Below are 24,245 nucleotides of genomic sequence, written 5' to 3'. Positions count from 1 at the left end.
GTAACTTTCAGGTTTTTTGATAGCAGACTGGATGACAAAAGCTTCTCGACCGAATAATAACAGGCATTTCCATATTTATTCTGCATTCAATTTCCTCCCGAGTATCATTTATATTTGTTAGTGTTGCTCCAAGGTATTTGAATTTTTCCACCTGTTCAAAGGGTATATTTGGAATTTTTATATTTATATTTCGTACAATATTCTGGTCACAAGACTTGACCATATACTTTTTTTTGGGATTAACTTCCAAACCTATCTCTTTACTTGTTTCAAGTAAAATTCTCGTGTTTTCTCTAACAGTTTGTGTGGATTTTTTCCTAAAATGTTCACGTCATCCAAATAATAATAATAATAATAATAATAATAATAATAATAATAATAATAATAATAATAATAATAATAATAACGAAAGCCAAACATTAGAACTGCATCTTTTTATAGGTGAAGAAAAAAGGGTCAGGATCGTTAGATTTTTTAATAATTTAGATCAAATAGTACAGGTAGACTCTCACTTTCCCGAAAAATTCGTTCGGCGCGTTCGAATTTTTATTATAGTATCGCTCACTTGTAGGCATTTCCGAATTGATCATGAAATAGCTGGTGTTGTTATTTCACGCTATAGTGTATTATTTCATTGTAATACTCTGGATTGAAACTGGAAATAAAATGAACAGCTCTGTAACTTAAACTATTAGGAACATGCCTTTTTCATTAAGTAATAATTATTTTTCCAATATCATCCCAATTTGATAAATAAAGCTTTTCTTACTGTTTCACTAACAAAACATGCTTCGCGCCATTTATTTCATGTTCATTCATAGATTTCTGCCCAAGGACAGGTCTTTCACTACAAACCCAGCATTCTCCAAACTTTCCTATTTTCAGCCTTTCTCTTAGTCTCTGCATATATGATCCATATTGTCTTAATGTCATCTACCATCTGATATCTTCTTCTACCCCGGACTCTTTTCGCGCTCACCATTCCTTTCAGTTCATCCTTCAGTAGGCATTTCTTCTCAGCCAGTGACCTAGAAATTCTTTTTTTCTCTTCCTGTTCAGTTTCAGCATCATTCTTCCTTCATACACTATTTCCAATATAGCTTCATTTCTTATTCTGTCTGTCCATTTCACACGCCCCATTCTTCTCTATCTTACCCACATTTCAAGTACTTCTAATCGCTTCTCTTCACTTCATTCATATCTTCAATATTATCTCGATTTGAGGTTTTGCAATCGATATAGTTATCATGACTTTCCTTATTTCGATCTTTGCCCGTACGGATATTCTTGTAGAATTTTCTAGGCAAAATTCTAGACGGAATCCGGTCATGCGGACAGAAACGATACGGCCAAGTTGGCGCTGCTCTATTTAAAATAGTGCAAAGAATAAAAATCCGAACGGACCCAACGAATCCGATCCGATAAATGAGCGCCTGCCTTTATAAGCCGTATTTAATTCTTGCAGTTGATGATGATAGTCAGTTTCTGTCAGATGCGTTTCCAATTCACTGCGGGCTAAAGCAAGAAGATGCGCTATCACCTTTACTTTTTAACTTTGCTCTAGAATATGCCATTAGGAAAGTCCAGGATAACAGAGAGGGTTTGGAATTGAATTTGTTACATCAGCTGCTTGTCTATGCGGATGACGTGAATATGTTAGGAAAAAATACACAAACGATTAGGGAAAACAGGGTAGTTTTACTGGAAGCAAGCAAAGAGATAGGTTTGGAAGTAAATCCCGAAAAGACAAAGTATATGATTATGTCTCGTGACCAGAATATTGTACGAAGTGGAAATATAAAAATCGGAAATTTATCTTTTGAAGAGGTGGAGAAGTTCAAATATCTGGGAGCAACAGTAACAAATATAAATGATACTCGGGAGGAAATTAAACACAGAATAAATATGGGAAATACCTGTCATTATTTGGATGAGAAGCTTTTATCATCCAGTCGGCTGTCAAAAAACCTGAAAGTTAGAATTTATAAAACAGTTATATTACCGGTTGTTCTGTATGGTTGTGAAACTTGGACTCTCACTCTGAGAGAGGGACATAGATTAAGGGTGTTTGAGAATAAGGTTCTTAGGAAAATATTTGGGGCAAAGAGGGATGAAGTTACAGGAGAATGGAGAAAGTTACACAACACAGAACTGCACGCATTGTATTCTTCACCTGACATAATTAGGAACATTAAATCCAGACGTTTGAGATGGGCAGGACATGTAGCACGTATGGACGAATCCATAAATGTATATAGAGTGTTAGTTGGGAGGCCGGAGGGAAAAAGACCTTTAGGGTGCCGAGACGTAGATGGGAAGATAATATTAAAATGGATTTTAGGGTAGTGGGATATGATGATAGAGAATGGATTAATCTTGCTCAGACTAGGGACCAATGGCGGGCTTATGTGAGGGCGGCAATGAACCTCCGGGTTCCTTAAAAGCCAGTAAGTAAGTAAGTAAGTAAGTAAGTAAGTAAGTAAGTAAGTAATAATAATTATAGTTATACAGATATTATCAATAACAACATAGACTATGCTTCGGATCTGTTGTTCCTTATTTCTGAAATAACCAAGGAGAGCGAGGGAAGAGTTTTGCGGGATAAAACAAAAAAAGTCCTAAATTTCCTTCTTTAGTGGATTATGTTAATAATCTGTCTATATAACCACCTCAAGTGATGCAATTTTGGGCACTATATTATAAATCAATATCTGTACACGTCCTCTTTAATTTGCCAGTCCCGCTGTATGCACTGTAGCAGACTCTGTCTCCTTTAAGCTTCCACATCGCAGCTGTATTTCAGAATACACCACTTTAAACTTTTGCCTCGAGCTTACATTTAATTGAGAGTATTTCATTGTAACGAATATGAATGAAAACTGCACACAACGAACGCACGAAGGGCAATTATCAAGTACATTGCTGTAAAACTGCAAATATTTGCACCCTTTTAAATTGGAATGACTGGTGAGTAGGAGAGAGTAGCTGTGAACTGCTGGCGTTCTTCATTTCCAATCCAAATGCGAGGGTTTTCCTCCTAGCAAAGTACATTGAAATAAGACATGTCAATCAAGGATATCAATAGCATAAAAGGTTGTTTCGCGCTGAAAGGAACTGTTAGTATCTTTATGAGAGATGAAACAATATTCTGTCTCGTGGTTTATCCAACTTTGATATCTCTGCCGACCCACAGTGGTATGTAAGTCGAATAAAAGAGGAGGTTAAAGAAAGTAAGAAATATATATATATATATATATATATATATATATATATAGGGCCTACAGCTTTCAACTACTTTATGCCTTGCAATGGTAAAGGAACATCTCACTTATAAAGAATGAAATATTCCACACACATTGCAGTGGTCATTAGCTCAGGTGCTCCTTAGAGACACTGTATTGTCTCCACTTCCAAATGTACAGAACACATCACAAATTCATCAACACAGACATGGAAATTCTACACATCCAATCAAAAATCCAGAAACTAAACACACTAGAACAATACGAAATATACAAACACACAAAGACACATCCAAATGAAATTCTCAACACACAACTTAATTTCAGAACACACACACTCTTTGACTCCACATTACACTACACAAACACACCCCCACAGAAAACAAAACAAAAAGCGCCAAGACTAGCAACGACCAGTTCTGATGATGGCCGATAGCAGGCCGAAACATGCTAACAAGGCAATATAAAATTTAACACGTGAATGATATATAATATGTTTTCCATATTAAATTTGGATATCATATATACTAACGTATTATCACGATTGGTATGGATTAGAGTAGGACTGAATCATAAAAAACCATTTGGCCTAACACATGAGAGATAACGGTATTTTTATTATCTCTTACTTGTTGTGGCAAACTTCTGTTTTACGCCATTCTTGCGGTAATTCCGTATTACGATTCTTCTTTATCCGAATGAGTGGACTTAAATCAATTTTTTAAGCCTTCGAAATGAAGTGCTGACAGTAGCGGTAATTAACTTCATTGGAAATGCGATCAATCTTCACATGTCTGGAAATGAAATTAAAAAAGGATGGCTGGGGATTCGTGGAATTCCTACGTTTAATTGCTTGGAAGGTTTAAGTGGCTGCTGGTTGTGTGATGGTAGAGTTTGGATTTTTGTAGATTATGATGTGTATGAAATAAATCGAAGATCATTATTCTTGTTGCATCATTCAGAATTAAACATTTATATCCTGTAAACTATGTTGCGGGTTGCATCGGCTCGCTGCCGCTAAGAAAACAATGTTATGATGCGGGTTGCATCAGCGTGCTCCCACAGTCTATTATATATAGTCACGAAGCTTGAGTTGTGAGGGTACTAGGAACAATAGACTGTGCAGGTACTATTTCGCATTGTCTGTAAAGAGGCGATAGTAGCGATCCTAGTGGTTAGAAACTATCTATGGATGCATATTTACTACGTATTGAGCTTCGTGACTGTATATACTAGACTGTGGTGCTCCCACAAAGGAGCAAGCGGCCCGTAGAGTGTTACAGAAATGATAACGGACTTCTGAAACGAATACTTGGAATTGGCAGAAGCACAGCTAATTGCGGAGTGCTGAGTTTGGGATTCAAAATGAAGCAATTCATATGAAAGTTAGGGTGATAAAATACTGGTTAAAAATTATATTTGGGGACCAGTCGCTTTTACGATCGATTTGCCACAAAGTTCAACAAAGAGAGGGGTGGGGAAAATGAGTGGGTTTATAAACTGCAGAGAGGGCTGCATCATGCGGGGGCAGTAAACTGCACATACGTTTCAGGTATATGACCTAAAAGAAGGTAATTTACGCACACCGATTTTGGATATGTAATTTGCATACTCAAACAACCCAGGTAATAAAAATAGAATGAAAATTGCACACAGAGTTACAATGGCATATATTTACTTCCAACATACTCACTATTACAATAATAACATATAATCAATTATTTTATATTGGTAGGTGGTATTTTGCTCTCTTAATAAATTCCACTGGGGATATATGCCCCTCATTAAAATCTGTTATATTTCTCTCTATTCTTTCCTCCTTAAGGAGCACTTATTTTTAATTTTTGCAGCAGTAGATATCCACTGAATGTTCACGTATGTGTATATATTTGAAATTCAATTAACCTATTTGTAAAAGTGTAAATGTCTGGATGAGCAGAGTAAAATGTTTTGTTGAATCCAATACGTACAGGCATTAATTAGTTATACGCTGCAAGCTTTGTGTTTTAGCTGTCCAGATTGATGGAAGAAATGTAGCGTCATCGTCTACATAGCTGTCTACTAAATAGTCACAAAAGTTATTTCGTCTTTCATCTTGTGGCTTAATGACACTAAATTAGATCCAGAACAGTCGCCAACCTCATGAGGGTTTAAAAATGGTAGACTGGATACAAGCTTTAACCATCTGCCTATTTGAGAATCACGTTTATATTTGTTTATGAAAGCATATTTTTTAATCTGACGAAGCCAAAATTGACTTAGGTGGAATCTACATCCAATGACATTGGCCTCACTCCATAAAACGTTTATTGCAGCATGGATAGTACTTATAAACAACTGCGTTCAAGGGCCAATACTTTGTTGAAATGCTGCGTAACTATCCGTCCAAGTCAGTCTAACTCATACAGTACCTCTCTCCTTCCATTACAAGCTGCGTAAGTCAATTGTGCTTGTCACCGTAACATTGGCCGACATTGCGTTCGATTTACATGTCATTTATTAAAAAGTAACTCGAGTCATGCTGCGTGTGTAATTTACATACGACCCTTACCACCTAGGTTTTGTTGCATGTGCAGATTACATACCACAAGTGTATAGCAAAGGAATGGAAAAAATATACCTGAAAAGTGTGTGTAGTTTACCTCCGCCCGCATCATGTAGGAATGGGATTGGTGAGGGAGAAAGGAGAGAAAAACAGAAGGAATATATGCGTTTAATTGATATCGAGAGGCAAGAGATTGAGCTCCAATGTTTGGATAAGTCCTCACTACATTTGCAATCAGATCTCATGCTTAACTGGTGGAGGTGTGACTACATAAACTCTTGTAACAAAGACAACAGAGCAGGTTTAGCGTGGCTACGATTGGGGGCATGGAAGGGTAATGAAATTGTCAACGAAGAAGGAGAGCGCCTTTGTTTACTGTGCAGAGGAAAGGACTCCTCGACACATATTTTATTACAGTGTGTCGAATTGGAACATATCCGGAAAAAATATCTACCACCCTCGATGCAAAGCCAGAATAGGAGTTCGCTTGCATGTCTTAATCTCATGGGGAATAGAGAATGGGAACAAAAGACTGGAGGCGAGACAGATTAGAACTTCAGCTGTTGAAGTTTGTGATGCGAACTGACGAAGGAATAATCAATCATACATTTTTGTGTCTGTTTAGGTTAGGATATATTATATAATGTGTTTTGTTTCTGTCATTTTTATTTTAATATCTGTCTTCTTTTGGAGAGTGGTTGGATCTAACTATAGGTGAGGGGGATGAAACCTACAAAGTAGGACTTGTTTTAGGCACAAAGCACGTACGGTCAGAAGACCCGTGCATTGGATTCATGAGACAATTATGTTAATATAACATCTGTATGTATATAATATTACTCAATAAATCCATCTATCTATCCACCTACAGAAATGATACTAAAGGACATTTTTCTCGAATAGGTGCCTACTATAACTTCCATGTTAAAAATAATCTTCGTCAGACGAAACAATATTGTTTACTGTAGATGTTTCGGCTTTCTGTGAACAAGGTCTGGACTCTCTCACATGTCGGGCATCCCTAATCGTCTGGTCAGCGCGATGCAAGGTCACCACAGAGACGTCACACAACATATACAAGATGAGGGACAAACAGTCTGTGGAGTGGAGATAAATCTACGCCCACGCCGGAAATCGAACCACGAACCGCTTTTTCGGGAAGCGTATGCCCTATCTAATGAGCTGTAGCGGCGGACCCGGTTGTATAATTCTTCTTGGAAAAACAGAGATCAACTAGTTCGTACAAAGTGTAATGAAATAGTACATTATGCAAGGAGCCTATAATGATATTAATTAAGAAGCGAGTATGGACGTTTATGAAACGAGCGCAAGCGAGTTTCATAATTTTCATACGAGCTTCTTAATTACCATTATAGGCGAGTTTCATACGACTTTTTATGCTCGACCATATTTGTAACTTGAAATTATTCAGATGTATACATATTATTTGTATCTGACAAAATCGGAAGTGACCTTGTTCGAGGTCGTGAATTGTGAGATGTGCGCAGACGCGAAAGTATTGATTTTTTCCGAGGAATAATAATGCCATTGAATTTGTGTAATCCCGTTAAACTTGGTATAACCTTGATTATTGAATTCGACATTGAAAAACGAGGTGACAAATTGAATTTATTTGAATATTATTTACAATTAACGCTAATTATTATAGTAACAGAACATAACCTTCTGCGACAGTATTGGATTTCCAGCCTCCGTGACTTTTCGCTAATTCACTTTCGATTGCATATCCGATAATAATCGATACTTGCGGTTTTATAACTGTACAAAGCTGACTTGTTATTGGCTGAAGACCTGTAAGCTGAGTTGTCATTGGCTGAAAACACCTGTACTTTAATGAGTAGGTGTACTTTAATGACATGCATTAAAGGACTGCTACCAGGTGTATAATTACTACATTTCGGCATGGTCGAGCATAAACATTTTTATACTTTCATGAAATCATTTTCATCCGTGTGGAAATCATTTGCCTGCTTATTAGCGTCGTGCGTTACAAGCGCTAACATTGTTGTGGACCATCCTTTACTCACAAGGGAGGGTTTTCAGTAAAGCACGTTGGATTTTGATTAAAGTGTTAATGTAGACTGATTTAAGGTCCCTAAAAACGGCGGTGAAGGTATCTTGTTCAGAAATTGCATATCTGTGAAAATACAGCAATTTAAAAAATCTGGATTGTATGTCGTTCTTGCACGTAGCTTGCTCATAACTTGTAGAGATCACTAGAGGCGAGGAAACTACTTTCTTCCATCCTTGTTAGAAATCTAGAAGTGGAGTATGTTCACATTTGCATTTACGACGAAAATGGATAATACTTAGGGTAAACTTACCTGCCATGTTCACACATGATAATGTGGGTTCACCAAGAACTGTTCAGGACAAAGCATTTTTTCACAATACAGGCATCTTATAATGACTACTTCTTCACACTCATTGACACAACAGGCACTATTTCCCTTATCTGTAAGAACACATCCAAATCCATTGCTCAATAATTTAGTAATTTCTCGTGTTTAATGAATGAGTGACTTCTTGTAAAACACTTCATTCTTGATGAAGGAGTGATGGAACGGAGAAAAATTCTCTCCGGCGCCGGGATTTGAACCCGGGTTTTCAGCTCTACGTGCTGATGCTTTATCCACTAAGCCACGCCGGATACAACCCCGACGCCGGTTAGAATCGTCTCAGATTAAGCTCCATCTCTTGGGTTCCCTCTAGTGGCCGCCCTCTGCACTACGTCATAGATGTCTATGAACGCAGGACCGAAGTCCATACATGTGTTGAGGTGCACTCGAATGAGTGACTAGTTGGCCGGGAGCCGACGGTATAGGCGCCGTCTTAAATCACAAAGTGAATTTTTCTCCGTTCCATCACTCTTTCATCATATGATGACGCAGAATATCTGCATGGAAATATCATATGTACTTCGGCACATCAAAATATATATGATATGCGTAATAAATCACTTATAATCGCCTATACCGTCGGATCCCGGCCAACCAGTCACTCATTCGAGTGCACCTCAACACATGTATGGACTTCGGTCCTGCGTTCATAGACATCTATGACGTAGTGCAGAGGGCGGCCACTAGAGGGAACCCAAGAGATGGAGCTTAATCTGAGACGATTCTAACCGGCGTCGGGGTTGTATCCGGCGTGGCTTAGTGGATAAAGCATCAGCACGTAGAGCTGAAAACCCGGGTTCAAATCCCGGCGCCAGAGAGAATTTTTCTCCGTTCCATCACTCTTTCATCATATGATGACGCAGAATATCTGCATGGAAATATCATATGTACTTCGGTACATCAAAATATATAAAAAAAATATAAAAAATATATATATAAAATATATACTTCATTCTTGGTGAAAGTGTTTGAATGTAAATTGTATTTTTTATACTGAATCATGTACTATGTTACATACATCTTGTAAAAGGCATGGGTCCATTTTGCGACCTGGTACTTAAATAAATATACATTTCTGAGAAAAAGAACACTATTTCCCACACACAATAGTGTTTGAAGTACATTCTTTAAGGCATTTATTTTTCGTCCTGTATTGTATCTATATTTTTGCCAATCATAATATATTAACATGTCTTGTAGAAGAAAACAGAACTGATGGTAAACAACTGAATGCAAATGTGAACATATTCCACTTCTAGATTTCTAACAGGGAAGGGAAAAAGTAGTTTCCTCGCCTCTAGTGCTCTCTGCAAATAGGTTATGAGGAAGCTGCGCGCAAGAACAACATGCAATCTAAATTATTAAAATTGCTGTATTTTCACAAATATGCAATTCTGTAACGAGAGACTTTCACCATCGTTTCAGGAATCTTAAATCAGTCTACTTTAACACTTTCAGCCAAATCCATCGCTCTACTAAAAATCCTTCCTTGTCAGGGGGGTTCGCTAGTGAATTGAACTATGACCTCCACTGTAGTGAGGGACTCACCTAAAATGGCAGAAGATGGCAAGGGAGATGAGCAGTGCTGTTAGCGACACGCTGAATCCCACAATCTCCAGAGTTCTCGTGCGTTCCGCTATATCCAGTTTCACCTGCAACACAAACAATACAATCTGACATAAGAACTTTGATATTATGTACTCTTATGTAACGCGAAGATACGCCACCTGGAAATTACTGTTTCTCCAATCTTGTGTAGTTACTAGAAGAGAAAGATGATATTTCTTGAGATCATCGTACAGCGACTGAAATGTGGAAATAATACACCACGAAAGAAGGAAAGTGGGTGCACATCATTAGATGAAGAACTTGAACTGGGTGACAAACAAAATACACATCCTACAAGAGAAAAAGAAGGATGACAAGGAGGGAAAAAAGTAGCACGTTCTTCGCTAACAATACCAACGTCGTCATCATCACCATCATCATCATTAATTATTCGGAGAAAATAAGACAACTGCAACATGATGTTTAATGAAATCTGGATTCTCAATGTCAGAGAAATTCTCCTATATTTTTTTTTGTAACTTGTTAATTTTTTTGTTATCGATTTTCCTTTTTTACAGTCCGTTCCTTCGAGCCCCCTTTCAAAATATATACAACAATAATTATTATTTTCTGTACAGCCAGATTAAAGTATTTAATTTCGTTTGTCATATTGTATACAAATGACATATCTATAAAACCGAGAAGTAAAGTATAGGCTACGGTTTATGTAAATGTATTTAATAATTTTTTTAAAGAAAATAACATAAATTTACCATTTTCTCCTAACATTACCTTGTTATTATTTTTATTTAAGAACTTCTACAGGGACATCATTTTATTTTTACTAACAGTTTTAATATTAACCTGTCTATACCTTTAGAGAACCGGAAACACCGCTCGCTCCCCCCTCCAAGACTGGAGTTCGATGATACTGGCGTAAAACACAAATCACTCTACTAGGTATAGGAAGGAAGAAAAGTAGTTCATCCATTTACGTAAACTAGGAAATATCGCGATTTTGAGTTTGATAATTTTCATTAGGTTTTTCTTTAATCAAAGTGCAGTACTGTATTAAGACTAAGTGTTTTACTCACGAAGTGAGTTATCCATGCGAACGTATTCATTATGCAGTGTATATTATACTGTCTACAGCACATCAGCGTACACTATAGAGAAAGAAGTTAAATTGAAAAATAATCATAATATGAATATTTAAACACAATTTTGAAAATGGTGGCCTTTCATTTCGATACAGGCTTCAGTTCTTTTGTGCATATTATCGCACTATAGACTATTGCATCTAATTCCAATTGCCAGTTTCGTCCTTCGTACTAGTAACTCATGTTGAAATAATTCTGTACCTTCTCTACGTACTGTAAATCCAATCTTCACTTCTGCCCGACCCGAAAATATAAAAGTACTCAGACATGCTATCTACTGTCCGTCCAAGTGGTTATGCCGCAGGATTGTAGAAAGGGAGAAAATCACGTGACAGTTAATTACTTAACGAGGCCCTTTTATTTAAGTTAAATTAAACAGCTCTATAATATTACGTAAACTTACAATTCCTAAGAGAAATTAATGTTTTCAGAAAAGAGCTAAGACAGCCCAGCTATTACAGAGGGGCGAGCAGAAGCAGGTGGGGGAAATCGGGATGCGACGTAGGCAAACGGACAGTACCTGTGCGAAAATATGATTCAATATTGAAAGCTCTTTCGTCACTGGAAAACGCGAACATATTTCTGGAACGTACTATACTCAGTAACTCAGTACTGCTTACTATCTGCGGTCTTGGTTCTGTGTGGAGTTGGAACTTCCTTAGTAGAAGGGGTGGGAGTGAAGTACATTCAAAAACTCAGGTACAATAAAAATTGAAGTAAAAATAAAATGATGTCCCTGTACATGAATACATAGTTCTTCTCAGCATAAAGATACAATTATACAGAGTGATTCGAAAGTCCGTCGACATAGACAAGTAGTAGTAGGGTTTAAAAAGGGCGCGTCAGCTACTATGGCTATTTGCGCCCTTGACATAGACAAACTCCGTTACTAGTGTAGATAGCGAAAAATGGAAAGAGGAGGAAGTTGTTGGAAATATGTAGTTTTCAATATAATGTGCTTGAATACACCGTAGAATAAACCGTTGAAGCTGTACACTAGTACAACACAGCCGTCAATTCTAATGCTGCCAAATTAGTGGCTTTTACATTAGTTCTTCCGGATTTTAGATACGTATTATTTAACGGAAAAAAAAATAGTTGGCATGCAGAGTTCAGACGTTATTTAAATTCTCCCAATGCAAAGAAACATTTCTTTACATTGATAACATAAGTAATGAGGGAATTTCATTCTTATTTGACGGTTTTCACTGAATTTGTATTGGCAACACTGCTAATAGTCGTTCTCATTTCGTAACGTACTCGATACACTACGTATCTAAAATCCGATAGAACTAGCAGAAAAGCCATTAATTTGGCAGAATTGGTACTGACGGTTGTGTCGTACAAGTGAACAGTCTCAACGGTGTATTCTACGTCGAAAATTCAAGCACATTAGATTAAAAACTACGTATTTCCAACAACTTTCCCCTCTTTCCATTTTTCGCTATGTGCACTAATAACGGAGTTTGTCTATGTCGCCGGAATTTTTGATCATTGTTTACAGATACAATTTTACTTCCCCATAATTTCCTATCAAAACAATCTTCGTAATTTAAATTTCTCTATGACCTAACTCCTCCTATTCAGGTATTGGCTGATCTACCCAGCTTCATTCTTCCCGGTGGCATTCAGTTTAATATTTGTGTAGTTTTTTCCCCATTGAAATTATTCAAGTCAGCTCCACAGGGATTTATACCTGAAAGCCAGATTTGCATCTGTTTAGCTATTTTGTTGTCGTCCATATGCATGATGTGTCCAGACCTTCTTAGCTGTTGTTCTTCAATTTCCTGTACAATGTTTATCTTAATCCTCATTTTAATTTTGATACCTTCATTCCTCACTCTATCCATTCTATACTGCGTTCCATAATGTTTGACAAGGGGAAAGGATAATTGTTATTCAACCAATGCCAGAGATCACATTCCAGACTTATCTTGAAGTTAAGCAGTCTGAAGCGTTCTATTCTCGCCCAACTTCAAGACAAACCTCAAATGTGACCTCTCCCCTTCGTCTGTCGACAATGTTTACGTCGCCTGTCAGAAATTATGGAACGACGTATAGATACCTTGCTGTACGCCTCAAATAAACCTAGTCCATATTTAATTTCTGTGGTTAATAATTTCTTCTTATCTATCTCTTTAATTAATACTCGTGTATCGGCACCATATTTTACTTTACTTTTAACAAATTGAAGTAGATCATACTGAAAAAAGTTCTTCCGCCTCTGTGCTGAATGAACAAAACTGAATTTGCGATCTCCCACAATTGTAACGCGAATTCATACGATTCTCTATTTTGTCCGGTATTGTGAGAAGTTACAGATTTAGAACTCCGAAATAATGACATAGTTTCGTATGAAGTACTATATTCTGTTGTAATCTGAAAGAGACGGAACTGTAGAGCAAATAATTGCTGCGGAATCACCATTTCACGTGACGAAATTTGATTGCAATTTCCAGACACTCCTCAATTCAACACTCAGCCTAGTACGAATAATAATGATACGTCATCTCGTATCTTGGTCAATCACGCTTTTATCCTCTTTGATCACGTCGGAGTTCAGTGTCCGAAAGCTTGTTAAGACTTCCTGAATGCATGCAGCTCTGTTTAATTGAGTTTTGAATCGAAACGTTTGAAAGGCCAGGCGTGTAATGAGAACGGTGAGTCTGTGTCTAAAGCACCGGAGGCCGTTTATTCGGCACTATCGCTGTTTCCTTTTTTTCCTTTTAAATGATTGGAGACAAGGGCACAGAACGTTATAGAGGCACATCACATGCAAACAACTTTAAACAATGTATGAATATTAAACTACATAACGCGTACAAAAGAAAAGTGTTGCGAAGTTAACACGTACATTCTCATTAAATGTTTTACGCAGTTCGTTACAATTCAGGTCTTTTATCACGTTACAAATGACGGCCCGGCTTATAATTATAATTAAAATGTCAGAGGGTATCTGCGTTGACATAGTAACAATGTTAATGACAAACAAACATTCTCACAGGGGTAGATAAAAAGTTCTTTTTTTTTCCTTCCATATATTAATAAAGTCAAAACAATAAGTTTCGCTGGGGCCGTTTACAGAAAGAAAACACAATTCCATGGAAAGATTTATTGGAACGGATACATCAATTGTTGAGATATTTTTTAACGTATTACTCACAGGAATTGAGACATATATCGTCTGGCAGAAGTCTGCCGCCTGGGAACGGAACCAGTGTGTGACAGCCTTCTGCACTTCTCTGTCGATCCTATTTCGTTAAAGAATATAGTGCATTCAAGCAACCACTAAAAATCAGCAGACACGGCACATGTTTCTAAACACAGAGTACACAATCACAACATATTCTGAGTTCTGAGTTCTGAAGAAGACCAATAATAGGTCGAAACATGTAAACCAGGCACGATAGAATTTAACACGAGAAAGTCATATAATACATATTCCGAAGTGATATAGTGTTAAAATTTGTGTATATAAAATGTTTTAATTTTCTAATTAACAGTACATTTAATCACAAAATGTAATATAGGTTTTCTATTCATTTAAGTGTACCATCATCCGTTTCAATCAGGAAGTTTATTCACTTCCACTTTGTATACAAAATACAAGTATATTTTAATACTAAAATAGGCCCGACTATGTCGTAGGCAACGGTGAAGTGACGCATAATAGGACATGTGCTGTTTAACGAGTAATGTTAAGCGACGTTGTAAGAAACAGTCCAATAATTTGTAAAATATTATCTTACACACCCTGTATTAATAGTTATTTCATGTGAATGAAAAGACTGTAAACTATAATTTCGTTTGAAATATCGAAATGTGATCGAAAAATAAAAAGGATGTGAACAATTAATTATTCACTGTTTATTGTAATTAACCATATCATCGCAGTCATGAAATTGGTTCGTCCGTTTGAAGTTTGAGTAAATAGTGCTTATACTACGTAGGTATATGGTTTTCTAGAAAATGAAAAATTAAAATTTTGCTTATATTAATAATTGATTGCATATGCTCAAAACTATCATGTTTCTATTACATACATAAACTGTTCATTAAATAATTTATTATGACATGCATTATTCTATGAATGAATTCACGATTGCTTGCAATTGCCAAGGGGTATGTGAGCTGATGTATAGTGTATCGTTATTTCGTAGCCTTTAAGTACAGTATAACCCCGATTATCCGTCACCCTATTAACCGATCAGCGGATTATCCGACTGCCTTTCTCTCCCTTTTCTTTCTTCGCTGCGGAAAAAAGTATGTAGTGCTATAACTAGACCTCGGGTTTTAGGTAAAAACCTATTTTGTTCCTCATGATATACACAAAAGAAAAGTTGTAGATATACGAATTATGGAAATATATGTTCGAAAATGGTGTCCTATACAACCTAAAAATACCTAATTTCACGTTAGAAACTATTTTTACCTAATTTTACATTTTCCAATTTCTACAGTTGGTAATATGGAAACGCTGTGTAATTCTGTATACCAGTCGTGCCTTGACAACAATCGCAGCATAGTTCGTCTCCTCTATTCATTACAGTGTGAGATTTCAGAGCGAAGACATTGTATTTAGTGGAAAGTAAAACATGCCGAAAGTACCGAGTAGCAGATTATCTCTGATTCGGCAATGGATACAAGAATTTCCTAATTTCTCAACGGATGGAAGAATTATTCATTGCGATGTGTGCCATAAAGAGGTGAGTAAAATTTTATAAATTTGTGTAACACTTCCACCAGAACCTATTCTTACCCGATGGAGAACGTGGTTACGGGCCGTGGAATATTACAGCAAGCATTTGGAGGACATTAAGAACTTTGTTTTGAAGCTGGGGGAGGATGCAGTGAGCATTACTTCAGCTAAAAAAACTTCTGCAGAGCCCATTAATTGCGCGGGATATTGCATTAATCAAATCACATTATGTATTTCTGGTCCCCATTATTAATGCTCTAGAGTCTTCAGGCAAACCGGTCTAAACGCAACTGGGATAGATAGAAGAGGTGACAGAAAAAATCAGTTTGGTTCCTGGTTATGTTGGTGAAAAAGTTTCTGAAAAACTCAAATCAGTGCTTCAAAAAAAACCAGGACGGACAGTTCTCCGCACAGTTGCTGACATCTTGGCTGGCAGAACACCTGAACATGAATGTGCTGTTCCCTTGCATCAACATTTAAATATGCTCTGGTGTCATCAGTTGATGTGGAACGCTCATTTTCGGCATATAAGTTGGTGTCATCTGAGAAGCGATGCAGTTTCTCAATGGAAAACTTAGAAAAGGTGTTAGTTGTTTACTCTGGCTCTAATTATAGACATGCACAATGAAATAATGTCAAATGTTTCGACAAATTTGTAATGGGAAATGAAATAATGCCATTTTTTGTTCAGCTATTTCTGTAATTTTAGAACCTATTTTGATTTGTGATAGAACATATTTTAGGTACCTAATTGAATATTTTTAGGACCTAAAAGTCCGAGGTCTATATGACATATATTAGTAGGCCTACCTATTCTTTTCTGGAGTCTGTTATTATAAGCCTTTATCCTTACATTACTACTGCCAGCAATAGGAACAGTTACCGGTAGGCCTCCTTGAAGGCATTTTTCTTATATTGTAAAATAGTCACTACCTGCTTTCAAAGGAATGGTTCCAAGAAAGTCCGCAAAATTTAGAGGAAATCCATATAGCATTCAGTCCTTGTTGTACTGTTCGAGTGCCCATACTTCATAATTTCTATACAAAATATGTGCCATGGATGTCAAAAGTGTTTTACTAATTATGGAAATAAAAATACAAAATAATTGATCTGTTTGGGAAAAGAGAAACCGCGGCTCAATTCGTATTAGAAGACGAGATTGTCGTTACAACTGTGCGCGATTTAATTAAAAACAAGGATAAAGTGTATGAAGTCTGTAAATCTGCAACAGGAAATCTCTACTATTCTTATCCTTCCGCAAAGAATCAACGCAAGGAATTTACTTGACCCTTATAAACCCATTGTTGACAACCGGGCTTAAGTTAGTGAACTTCAGATTCACAATCTAGACCACGGAGGAAATTATGAAACTGTATTATGCACTTATTTTATGAAAATATTTTATCGTACGGATTATCCGATTTTTTCGATTAACCGTCCAGTTAACCCCCTTGATTACCACGGATAATAGAGGTTCTACTGTAGTCTCTATAGTTGAAAAATACCTCTCAAAACAAAATAATACCCAAATGTTACACTACCAAGTCATTCCCCGAACCAATTTTCATATCTAAATTGAAGGAAGATAACTCTCTAGTCGGCCTAGGTGGCGCAGTCGGTCAGTCGATAGATTGCGGCCTTCTGTGCCCTAGGTTGCGGGCTCGATCCCGACCCAGGTCGATGGCATTTAAGTGTGTTTAAATGCGATAGGCTCATGTCAGTAGATTTACTAGCATGTAAAGGAACTCCTGCGGGACAAAATTCTGGCACACCGGCGACGCTGATATAACCTCGGCAGTTGCGAGCGTCGTTCAATAATAGTACATTATACAACGAGCCTATAATGGTAGTAATTAAGACGCAAGTATGTTTATGAAACGAGCGCATGCGAGTTTCATAATTTTCATACGAGCGTCTTAATTACCATTATAGGCAAGTTTCATACGACTTTTTATGCTCGACCATATTTCTAACTTGAAATTATTCATAAGTATTCATGTTATTCTTATCTGACTGGGGAGCGGAACTGACCTTGTGCAATATCTCGTAAATTGTGAGATGTGCGCAGACGCGAAAGTATTGATTTTTTACTAGATATAATCTAGAGTGTAAAATAAAGATTAATCTTGATATAACCTTGAAATTGATTTAGACATTGAAAAACGAGATGACAAATTGAATTTATTTGAATATTATTTACAATTCACGCTAATTATTATAGTAACAGAACATAACTTTCTGCGACAGTATTGGATTCCCAGTCTCCGTGACGTTTCGCTAGTTGTCTTTCGATTGCATATCCGAGAATAATCGATATTTGCGCTTTCATAATGCTACAATGGTGTGTTCTGATTGGTGGAACACCTGGACTTTAATGCATAGGTGTACTTTAATGAGGTCCATTAAAGGGCTGCTACCAGGTGTATAATTACTATATTTCGGCATGGTTGAGCATAAAATATAATTTACAATTTCTATTTGTCTAGAAAACACCATATCACTCCAAGAGCCTGATCCATTGTTAAGCAAGTGACATCAGATTTTCAAATTTGCGTAACATCTTATCTATTTGAACCTTGAGAATAAACTTTTCACGTTAAAACTTTCCGCCGGTATTAAAATTCGACACTAGAATTTGTCCAATGACATACATAAGCTTAAGTTTGTCCCTAGCGCTATAAATAATTCATATCAAATCATGCCATCTACAGTAATTCTCTCAGATGGGGCCAGTTTAATTATAAAACATATGCATTAGAAACACTGAATATTTTTCGTTAAACCTGGTTGGCATGCTTTCAAACGTTTTTGTTTCACATGCCTTTTATCAAAGGGCTGATTGTTGTTTTATTACAGAATCCCCACGTCTCCTACTTTGTTACTATGTGTGTTTGTGTAGTTTGCATAGTCAGATGCACGGAATTCTGCATCTCATAGGAAATGGTATTAAAGGTGTTTCCCACGGAAACGAAAACATGTCCGCCTCCAGGCAAAGCTGGAGTGTGCAAAAACGGACAAGTCCGCAGGAAATCTCTGAAGGCAGAAAGCGTGTTCAGCTGGGAGTAGCCGATATAAAGACCCAATCCCGAACTAAAAATCTCATAATATATTCTCAGAAATGTCTCGTCTACAAGTTCTAGTACCAGGAATTGATGTAGTTTTGTCTCGATTTATTTGTTTTTGTACTCAATCTTTTCCGTAGTTACAATGGGAGTTTCTATATGTGCTTGTTTATAAAAGAGATATTCGCTTTCTCGTTTTCCATGGAAAGTGATTTGTCACATTATTTACTGCTCTGGTATTTAATTTAAACTGAGATAGCGATCAATTTCGAGCTATTTACTTAATTGAACAAATTATGTTTTTTCTCAAATAACGTTAATGTTTTAATTAGTCATGCATGTAAAATAAATCTTTTTTTTATATTAAACAATTTTTAATTAAATACTTTAACCATTCATTTAATGAACATAATTAAATGAAAAGATATTGCCTTAATTTTTTTATTATTTTAAAATGCGTTAATATGTTTGAACTTTCTACTGAATAGAACAATATAACATATGTATTTATAAACTACATTTATTAACGAAGTATGAATCTATTAATTATCTTAGAGTTATTTACCAAGATAGCACGTTTTGTTTAATTGAAGAACTTAATACACATACTTCAGTAAAGTTAATCAATGTCAAAAATTATTGATTCATTTAGTAATTCTTTTTAAAGTGTGATATTTCCTTAGTTGGATATTTATTTTACTTACAGCAACGTATACGTTTACTTAAATAGGATTACCATTTAACGAAGTTATTGATTGACTTGCTTCATTCACTTACAGCAAAATTATACGTTTACTTAAATATAATTGTCGTTTAACAAAGTAATTAATTGACTTGTTTAATTACCTTACAGACATTTAAGCGTTTACTTAAATATGATTGTCGATTAACGAAGTTATTGATTGACTTGTTTCAGTTACTTACAGAAATTAATGCATTTACTTAAATATGTTAGCCGTTTACGGAAGTTATTGACTTGTTTAATTTACTTACAGCAATTTATAAGTTTACTTAAATATTGTTGTCGATTAAGGAAGTTATTGTCTTGTTTCATTTACTTACAGAAATTTATAGTCACTTAAATATGATTTTCGATTAACGAAATTATTGATTGACTTGTTTCATTTACTTACAGAAAGTTAAATTTTACTTAAATATGATTGTCGATTAACGGAGTTATTGATTGACTTGTTTCAGTTACTTACAGAAATTAATGCATTTACTTAAATATGTTAGCCGTTTACGGAAGTTATTGACTTGTTTAATTTACTTACAGCAATTTATAAGTTTACTTAAATATTGTTGTCGATTAAGGAAGTTATTGTCTTGTTTCATTTACTTACAGAAATTTATAGTCACTTAAATATGATTTTCGATTAACGAAATTATTGATTGACTTGTTTCATTTACTTACAGAAATTTAAATTTTACTTAAATATGATTGTCGATTAACGAAGTTATTGATTGACTTGTTTCAGTTACTTACAGAAATTAATGCATTTACTTAAATATGTTAGCCGTTTACGGAAGTTTTTGACTTGTTTAATTTACTTACAGCAATTTATAAGTTTACTTAAATATTGTTGTCGATTAAGGAAGTTATTGTCTTGTTTCATTTACTTACAGAAATGCATAGTCACTTAAATATGATTTTCGATTAACGAAATTATTGATTGACTTGTTTCATTTACTTACAGAAATTTAAATTTTACTTAAATATGATTGTCGATTAACGGAGTTATTGATTGGCTTGTTTAATGATTTAGAGCGAGATATTTATTAATTTTTCGCCCGTTTATAACTTCTTTCATCAAATCATTTCCTGGAGCATAGAACTTTAATGGAACTCTTCATCTGGTACGGTTTCTGACCAGCCTCTTCGCTTCTCTCCAGATCTTTCCCAGCTCTGCGGCTTCGATTAAATGTCCTCCTACAGGTTTTCTTGGTGCAACCACGTTTCCTGGCATCTTGACTGTTTCAATCCAACTTCAAACTTCAAATAATCCGTCCGGCTTCCTCAGCATTGTCCGATCCAGCACCACTTTTTCTCTTTAATCTACACACCGATCGGTTATTGATTTACCTCTTCGCTTGATATCACTTCCGGCTACCCATAGGATGCGACGGCGACATGGATTGCTAAAGACTTGTTACTTGCTAGTCTATTTTGTCACCTTCCATGTTTCACACCCGTATATGACAGCGGTGGCGAAAATGTAATCGTGCGCCGAGCCACTGTGTAACCTGCAACGTGCATAGCACCTATGGAGGGAGGCGGACACCCAAAGGGGAAGTGAAGCAACTGTCTGACTTATTAACGGATTTTCATTTTCCTTACGTCAAGCACTTAAATATAATTTTATACAGTACAAGGCTACAAACTAGGCTATGTTTAGTACTTGTAACGAAGAAATGAACAATATCACAACGTAAAATTAACTATCTTCAGAATGTCTCTGTGACAAAGTTTCAAAATCAGGAATTATGTCACTTACTGCCAGTCGTAGTATATCACGAAGGTATTTGTCTGTCAGTCGTGATCTAAATTTGGTCTCACCTTGTACATGTATTTAACTAAGTTGCTCAAATTTATTTCATTGACGAGTCAAGTGCGTTGATACTGACAAGTAAATCAATAGTATCAAAAGTTTGAAACTTGAATTCTTTAATGGCTCGGTGATACAGAAACGGGAGACGCATCCGATAGTGTCAGACCGCGATTGCAATGGAAACCTACGGAATATCAGATTCTCTTAGAAGCCTCTCAATTCCGATAGAAAATAGAGAAACGTTTCGATAACAGATATGTATAGAAACAAAAGAGCAGTGTCTCCATGGAAACATGTTAAAATCTTACTTCCTTTCTTTTGATATGTCAGCCGATATTTTTGCAATTATTGTACACGACATGGAAACAAATATAATAAACAAAATGTAGAACTGTTTCGCTGTGTAAACTTTGAAATAAACTCTACTGAGAGGAGTGGTGGCATAATAGTAATATGCGTTACAAGAGCGGTATGTTGAAGTTTTCATGTTCGAGAAAAAGTTTGAAAAAGGGAAACGTAGTTGAGCTTTTTTAATTTCCGAGAATTGAAAGAAAACATACCGCTCGTGTATCGTACATTATTTTGTGCGAAGATCGTTTATTACATACCTGAAAGACGAATTTCTAATTAGTTGCAATGAAATCTCCATCTAGGTTTCTGTTCAATGACGGCAAATTTGCAAAACAAAAATATCTATCTTCAACATTGTTGCTTTAAAATGTTTTCTGTGTTTACTATACTCCAGCAGGCCGTGATATACGTCTGTCTTTTTTTTTTCCCCAGTCTATGATGAGTCTGGAATCTTGTTGATTTTTTCACGGCTTCCTTAATGTTACTTGCATCACGAATGCAGTAACTTTAGTGGAGTTGTAGAGTTTCTTTAATTTTTGCAAATATTTAAAAACAATAATTAACAGTGCAATTTAGGTGAAATTGCAGTGGTAAGTTTCCAATTTATAATTGTTACTATATTGAACGTCTCTGAAAATAATATGTTAAAAGCCTAAAGCAGTAAAATCAATATATCACATAAGCGGTAAGAAGAGGGAAATTGTTATGTGTGTTAGGTTGGGAATACTGAATGTGGAATTTTAGACTTTCCGCGGATTGGTTTTTTGCGGAAACCAAGCAAATACGCACGATCTCGCACAAATGTTATTTGTAGTGTTGTCAACTGGAGAAATAAAAATTTTCCAAACGAAACATGAGGTGTATGCTAGTTCCTCTAAACAGACCTGGGCGTTATTAACTCGATAGAGTCACTGTAGATCACCCCTTAACTCCCCACTCCACTATCTCCGTCTGAGACAGTTATGTTTTTGTGCGCTACAGCGCACAGGAAGCCAGAGGCGGATTGTATTAGTTTTACGAACTTTTGGCTCTAGCTGGTCGCTTAAAATCCACCACTGATGCACAGATTAAGGCTTACTCTGCGTTTGTTTATAAGGCGGTGTAAAAGAAAAAGACGTAGGCGTCCCTTTCACGTTCCTTCTTATATCCAGGGCTGTACTAATCGATAAGTTTCTAAATGGTAATTTTCATATCACTAATGTCTAAGAATCTTTTCAGTCTTCCCTCAGCTCCAGCTTCTGCCATCCAGATACTTTTAACTTATGGAAGTTTTGAATTATACAGATATATACAATCAATTTCGTGGTGCCTAATTAGGAATAAAATTCAACCCAGAAGAGACACAGAATCGCATAATAAACTACAATAGATCCAAAAAATATACTGGCACTAGTCAGAAGGCCGAGAATCACGATTTATAGACTTAGGACTAACCAAATAATAATTTAGGTGTGGTAAAAAAATTTTACCATATAATTCAAAGTACTATATGAGGTCATTTCACTCTCACAGACATTAAGAATGTTTAAGAATAAGGTGTTTAGGAAAATATTTGGTGCTAAGATGCAGTAGAATGGAGAACGTTACACAACGCAGAACTACACTTTTGTATTCTTCACCTGACGTAATTAGGAACATTAAACCCAGACGTTAGAAATAGGCAGGGCATGTAGCACGTATGGGCGAATCCAAAAATGCATTTACAGCAGGCCTGCACAAGGTTTGCGCTCTCCGAGCCGGCTCACAGCTCATGAGCGGAATGCAGATATTAGGTGCGCTTTGTTATAAGGGTGGACTGGAAGAAGGGGTGATCTCGTACAAATGTAAGCAAAAGGAAGTACTATTACGAGAGCTTATGAAATAAATTCCCGTTCAGTGTTTGCAAAACTATCTTGGACTATTATTAATTAATAAAGAAATATTTATTTTACAGAATTAATAGAAATTCTATTGCTACTTAAATGTACAATATCATTTTGTTACATTCTTATTTATCAGTACATCAAAACGAGGTTTTATGCTGTTGGCAGCTGAAAGGAACAGTAGCCTACTGATTGTAATGAAACATCAGTTACAGATGTTCGATGTCTGGCTTTATTAAAGTTGATTATAGAAAACAGTTGCTCACAAATATAAATGTTGAGCCAAACATAGCAATCATTTTCACAGCCAGTCTGTGTAGTCGTGGATATTATTGCTAATGTTTAGCCTTGTAAAACTCAACCAGGCTAGTAGTATTATTCAAACGATCTTTAGCCCTTAGGTCACATTGAAGATCAATAAGTTCGAGCTGTAAATCGTTAAATGTTAAATGTTATGTTCCGTCTTTTAGATTCCTCCATACTGTACTGTAGCAGTAGGTAAGCAACGTGAAACAGTTACTGAGAATAGGCCTACACACTGCACTCCATTAGATAACTGAGTGGTCGTTTCCCTCTCCTCTACCTATAGCAAGTCTATGTCATTCTGACGTATGTTCCTCTCCGTTTCGGCGAGCGGTAAACACCGCTCTCCCGCCCCGAAGGAGCGCGCTCTCGTTGAGCGCTGTTTGTGCAGGTCTGATTTAGAGTGTTTTATTTGGAGGTCGGAGGGAAAACAACCTTTGAAGAGGTAACGTAGTTGGGAGGATAATATTAAAATAGATTTGAAGGAGGTGGGATATGATAGTA

At 36.2% G+C, this 24,245-nt stretch overlaps 1 protein-coding gene across 1 annotated transcript in view; it reads right to left on the bottom strand.

Moving 5' to 3' along the window:
- Positions 1-24,245, bottom strand: part of Pdfr (Pigment-dispersing factor receptor) — a 417,264-nt gene that overhangs the window by 68,527 nt on the left and 324,492 nt on the right. Inside the window, exon 5 of the mRNA XM_069836024.1 lies at positions 9,756-9,859. Coding sequence (XP_069692125.1) covers positions 9,756-9,859 — 104 coding nt within the window. The remainder of the gene's footprint in view (positions 1-9,755; positions 9,860-24,245) is intronic.

This window comes from Periplaneta americana, chromosome 9, assembly GCF_040183065.1.
Source record: "Periplaneta americana isolate PAMFEO1 chromosome 9, P.americana_PAMFEO1_priV1, whole genome shotgun sequence".
Lineage (NCBI taxonomy): Eukaryota > Metazoa > Arthropoda > Insecta > Blattodea > Blattidae > Periplaneta > Periplaneta americana.
This window is presented reverse-complemented; position numbering and strand designations above follow the sequence as displayed.